Genomic DNA, 6,000 nt, shown 5'->3' with positions numbered 1-6,000 from the left:
TTCTGTTTTATTTTGTAATTTGCCACCAGAATCTGCACCATCTGCCCTTACTTGCTTGTTAAGTGTTATTTAAGGACCCGGTAACAGTCACAGAACACAGTCGATCGCCTCGTGCTCCCACATTCCCACCGCAGCCCGTGCTCCCACTTTCTCCCACTTTGTAGTCCTATTCTGTTCTCTTGTACTTTTTTATTTTATCATGTCATTCTATTCTGAACTATTAGATTACATTTTATTCTGTTGTTTTGTTCTGAAACTATTCTATTCTATTTCAATATCTGTATGAAGGACTAACCAAGCAAAATGTGTCATTTGTCAATTTGTCAGGTCATTGTTGTGGAAGCTGTTACATAGCAGTTGTAATGCCACCCAATGGTCAAATAATAGATTGCATGTATAATGAAACAATCTCTTTGAACCACATTTATGCAAAGCTTTTTTCAATCTTTCAACTCCTGTCATGCAGATTTGAAATGACATGGAAAAAATGGTGGAATTTTCATGTTCGTGTGAACTATATCTTTAACTTATATTGAACCTGAAACACTCTGAAATAAATGTATATTTGCTTTGCATTTCACATAGAAAAAGTTCAACAACATAGCTTCATTTATTGCACACTTGTATCATTTTGCAAACAGGTCTTCACAGTAACAATGCCTAAGACAGAAAAGGAATTATTTGTGTTTTTGCTCCAAAAACAGCCTCCTGGATCAACATATTTATATTTATAGATATTTACATAGACACACTGACAGAATGGGGGAAGTTTTGAGTCTGTTTGGCCAAAGAAGCCTTGACGATCCCATAAACCCTTGAAGTCCAGTCCACGGGGTACGAAAAAGCCATTGTGTGAATAATCCCAAAACATTTCAGTTTCTCGAGCATTGCACAGGCACTAGGGTTAAACACACAACACGTGCCCCTCTCAGAGATTCAGGCATATAGTCACACTTTACACAGAGCAGTCAGACTATCAAATCATCTATACAATGTCTGCGAGGAACAGGGACTTCATTTAAATCTAAACAATCTAAAAAAAAGACCTAAAAGCCCTCAACATTTCCTTACAAATGAACTCTTTCTTAATAAATAGCAATGCAAGCTTTCAACATGTAACAGATCGTTGAACATATATTTCTTTAAAAATATGATAGATGGCTATGAGTGAATCGGTGATTAGTGCTCCTAATGAAAGGCACTCTATTGCCTTATTGGCCTTTGTTCACACAATACAAAATAAGTGAGAGCGGAAAACATGTTTATACAGACCAATGTAACAATAACCTCTGTTGAATGTTCAGTATACAGCATTCATGAGACTGGCACTGAAAAATCAAGAAAACAGTTGAAAAAGAAATTCAATGTTAATTAAATTAAAATCATATTATAAAATCATCGGTCACCATAACACCATGTCCTAACCTGGCACGAAATTTCGCTACAATTTGTCCCCAATGAAAGCAAAAATTCTTTGCAATGCCACAACAGCCAATTTTTCATGTTTAAAGGAAAAGTTTACCTAAAAATGAAAATTGTCACCATTTACTCACTCTAATGTTGTTTCGAACCAAAACCCTAAGAGTCATTCATTCAGTAATCGGACTACACTGGTCGCGCTGTATGTTTCGCATTGTAGATAAAAAAATACCAGCTCATAAGAATCATTCGTTCGTCAATCGGACCACAATGGTCGCGCCATCCATTTTAGACTTCATTTAAAATTCATGAGTCAATCGCGCTGTATGTTTAGCGCTGTAGATTCAAATAAACTTGCTCAGAAGAGTCATTCTTTTCAGTATCAGACTACACTGGTCACACTGTATGTTTCGCATTGTAGATTAAAAATACCATCTCATAATAATAATTTGTTCGGGAATCGGACTACACAGGTCACGCTGTGCATTTCATGCTTGATTCAAAAGAACCGGTTCATAAGAGTCATTCGTTCAGGAATCTTACTACATTGGTCGTGCTTTATGTTTGCACTGTAGATTGAAATAAACTGGCTTTTTAGAGTTCAGGAATCAGACTATACTGGTGGCACTGTCTGTTACATGCTGTAGATTCAAAAGAACCAGATCCTAAGAGTCATTTGTGCTGTATGTTTAGTGCTGTAGATTTAAATGAACCAGCTCATAAGAGTCATTTGTGCTGTATGTTTAGTGCTGTAGATTTAAATGAACCAGCTCATAAGAGTCATTCGTTCAGGAATCAGACTACACTGGTCGTGCTTTATGTTTCACGCTGTAAATTTCAAAGGACCTGCTCACAAGAGTCAACTGTTTGGGAGTCAAACTACAATGGTCACACTGTGCGTTTAATACCATATATGTTTCAAAAGAACCGGCTCATAATAGTCACTCGTTCAGAGATCGGATTAGATTGGACGCAAAAAAGTAGATTCAAATGGACGGCTCATAAGTGTAATTTGCGCTGTTTAATGCACCCTGTAGATTTAAATAAATTGGCTCATAAGAGCCATTCGTTCAGGAATCGGACTACACTGGTCACGCTGTATGTTTCACTCTGCTGATTTAGTAGCAGGGTTGCAGTGCCACTGAATGGTAAAACAGGAAACACTGTCTGAGGGTTTTAGCACGGTTTCCCATTCACATCAATGGACGAATGCACAATCAAGAAGCGTTAATGAACTGGAAGTCTTGAGAATCCTTCAGTTCTGGTATTTTTAATAAAATGTTATTTTATTAAAAAATAACTTTTTAATAAAATAACTGTTTTCTTAATAAGAACCGGTTCTCGGTCCCCAACCCCAATTCTGACTGAGGCTACGGTATCATGGTAAATGGTCTGCACTTATATAGCACCTTTTTAAGCCTTAACGGTATTCAAAGTGCTTTACACTGTGACTCATTCACACATTCATTCATACACCAATGGCAGCAGAGCTGCTATGTAAGGTGCTAGTCTGCCATTGGGAGCAACTTGGGGACACTTCAGCATGTGGAGTCGTGTGGGCCTGAATTTGAACCACCAACCCTGCGATTAGTGGCCGACCCACTCTACCAACTGAGCCACAGCCACCCCATCTATTATTGTGTCCCTCAGCAGAGGGAAATTCATATGTGTTTGGAACATCATGAAGGTGAGTGATGACAGAATTTAGATTTTTGGGTGAACTGTTCCTCTAATACTGCATTCACCTTGGAATGTCGGAATTTCAAATGCTTGGAAGAGCTTTATTGTTTGTCGTTGTACTGTATAACACCTGGTATTAGTTCCACTAAAAGTTCAATCATTTTTTCATTCCCTCAAACCTGTGCTCAAGCAACCACCGAAATATCATCGAATAATGAGACTGAAGATACGTGTACTGTCATGTAACACTAACAACATTATGACTTTTCACCAGCAGATCTCATTAAGAAAGAGCAGGTGTATTCAGCATGGGGCCTTCGATGGGAAACCCAGCAGGAATGGAGCTCTCGAACAACCAATCAGCTTCATTCTCTCATTCTCCATAGAGTCCATAATAAACATGTGCTTCACTTCTGAATAACCTTAAACGAAGGGTGCACTTCACCAGTGAATTACCCTAAATGAAACAAATGTGCAGGATCTGACACAATGATTGAAGGTTTGATTGCACAATATGCATTTTAGATGAAGGTTCTTTGATGCGGTTAGTTTGGATGGTGGGAAGTGCCGTTAAACTGTGTATGTATGAAAGTCGTCTTGCACATGAGCACTGCAGTACTGTGATTAAAGCTTGTATGTGCCATTAGTACTAAAACAATATTCATCTATTTCTCTGTTCTAGCTTGCTTCTAACTTTGGTCCCTCTATAAAGGAGATATGTTCTGTACACTCATTGACTTTTGGGGATAAATATGCAAAAAGCTGATAAATTATTTCAGCAAACCTCTCAAACAAATCAAGGTGCAGCTAAGATGACTGTACTGTAGCTTTGAGCTTTGGCCACAAAAACTAATTGTATCTGTATATATAGGGGGGTAGGGACTTGAGAAGCAAACTTGCATATTAAAACTCGCTTTTAGAGAATATATATTGAATTCGGTTAATTTTTCTTACCCTATTGGCAAATAATTGAGGTGAAATTTCCAGGTGAAATTTTTTGGTGGCACCAAAAGCGATTTGCATTTTTAGTTGTAAACAGGGGTGTAACTAGAGGGAGAACAGGGTGGGAGGCTGCCTTAGGGCCCTTGAGTTATGGTCATTTTTATGGTTTCTTTTGGTCAACCATGGGACCGAGGGGTGAGGACCCCCCCCCCCCCATCCAGGGGGCCCAACAGTTTCTTTGCAATAGGGCCCGCAAGACCTAAGTTACGCCACTGGTTGTAACTGTAATACAGTAAACAGGAATGCATATTAATGTATAACTGTACTCCCTAACACAAACCCCAACCCTAAACGTAACCGTCTGTGGAATATAAATGTAATCTTAGGAGCAAAAATACAACCTCTGATTAATTTGGGGGGGTTGATGGGGTTGATTTTAGGGTACATGAACATTTGAAAGCCGCATGTTGAAAAAAATAAAACAATTTGTCAATGGGTAGAAGAAACAAGTCTCCTTATTTTTCTTAATTTTGATTCTCATGTAAATTTAAGGATGTTTAGGGCCTATTTACACTTAGTCACCATATGTACTTTGCAAAGTTGTATTTGCATCTCAAAGTTTCAGTGCTTTGATAGCTTTCTGTCTCTAATGCATCATGGTGGGCATTTACCCTTGTTCTTTTCATAATCAGTAAATATGCATGTGATATTTTTAGTGGAAAAAAGAAGACAAACATTGTGATCAAGACAATGAATTTTTGCAGTGCATCAAAAGACAATCAAACTAAATAAACAGCTTTATTGTCCCAGCGGTCCTCGGATGCCAAACACATAGCAGTGTCTCTGCACATATACACATCTTCAGGAATGGAGGCTCCTCAGAGGCATTGGTGGCAAGTCTAGGAATTCACTGAATTCAGAGAGTGTATCAAGCACAAGCCTCAGTGGGGTTGGAGGCTCATGGTGGGGGTTTGACCAGCGAGGGCCAAGGTTCAGGCCTCACTACCTCCCTCTGTGTGCCTGGTGGTGGTGTGAGGATGGCTGTGTGTCCAGGTCATCCTCCACCACTGATGAGAAGCCTTCCTTCTCCACACAGTCGGCCAGCACCTTGAGCACCAGACGTAAACGACGGTCCATGGCCTGCAGGTGTGGCTGGATGAGGATGGGGGTAAGCTGATCCTGCAGCAGAGATTCCCACATCAAAGAGCTCAGCTGGTACTCTTCTTTAGCCAACAGCTGCAGCCGCAGGTACGTCGACCTCTTCACTCTGAGAGAAAGAGAATGGTAATTGGCAAAAATGTGGTAATTGGTAAAGAATTGTAATTGACAAAGTGGTAGAATTCTAATTTACAAACTATCTTTACAATATAATATAGCAGTTTAGCATTAAAGACCCCTGAAATAGCTTGATGAGTGCAGTTTTCTGTCCTGTTGGGATGTATTTCCTATTGAAACAGGAAGCTGGGACGGGACATATTGAAGAGGTCCTCCTTTTTGTTTTAATAGCCAATAGCCTTTAGTTACTGCACAGCTATGAAGCTTCTTACTAGTTGGTTGGAGGTGGTTTCAGTTGGAGGATTGGACAAAAGTTTGTGTAGTGGAGCATGAGTCATCAGTTTTGTTTAGGTAAGTATTTCCAGAAGAGAAAAACTTTTTAAAATGCAAAATTGTATATATGTTTATCAGCTAAAAGTATACAGGTATTTTGTAAACTTTTCGAGAGTACACTAGAAAAGAAAAGAAATGGACAAAGACTAAAGGCAACAAAACTCTTTTGATTTCATGGGGTCCCAAACCATTTTATGTTGACAAAAGTGAGTCAAAGTGGCCATATGGCGAACTATTTCTGGTGGATTTCCTAAATATGCATTTGCGCTTGCTTTTTGAGCTAACACAGCACATAATTATGAAACAGTATTCAAGCCACATTAAAATGTAATCATAAAAGAGGAACAACAT

At 39.0% G+C, this 6,000-nt stretch overlaps 1 protein-coding gene across 1 annotated transcript in view; it reads right to left on the bottom strand.

The window, feature by feature from the left end:
• Positions 1–597: 597 nt before the first annotated feature.
• Positions 598–6,000, bottom strand: part of LOC127648384 (extracellular serine/threonine protein kinase FAM20C-like) — a 112,187-nt gene continuing 106,784 nt past the window's right edge. Inside the window, exon 10 of the mRNA XM_052133046.1 lies at positions 598–5,308. Coding sequence (XP_051989006.1) covers positions 5,044–5,308 — 265 coding nt within the window. The 3' untranslated portion in view covers positions 598–5,043. The remainder of the gene's footprint in view (positions 5,309–6,000) is intronic.

Source organism: Xyrauchen texanus, chromosome 8 (assembly GCF_025860055.1).
Source record: "Xyrauchen texanus isolate HMW12.3.18 chromosome 8, RBS_HiC_50CHRs, whole genome shotgun sequence".
Taxonomy (NCBI): Eukaryota; Metazoa; Chordata; class Actinopteri; order Cypriniformes; family Catostomidae; genus Xyrauchen; species Xyrauchen texanus.
This window is presented reverse-complemented; position numbering and strand designations above follow the sequence as displayed.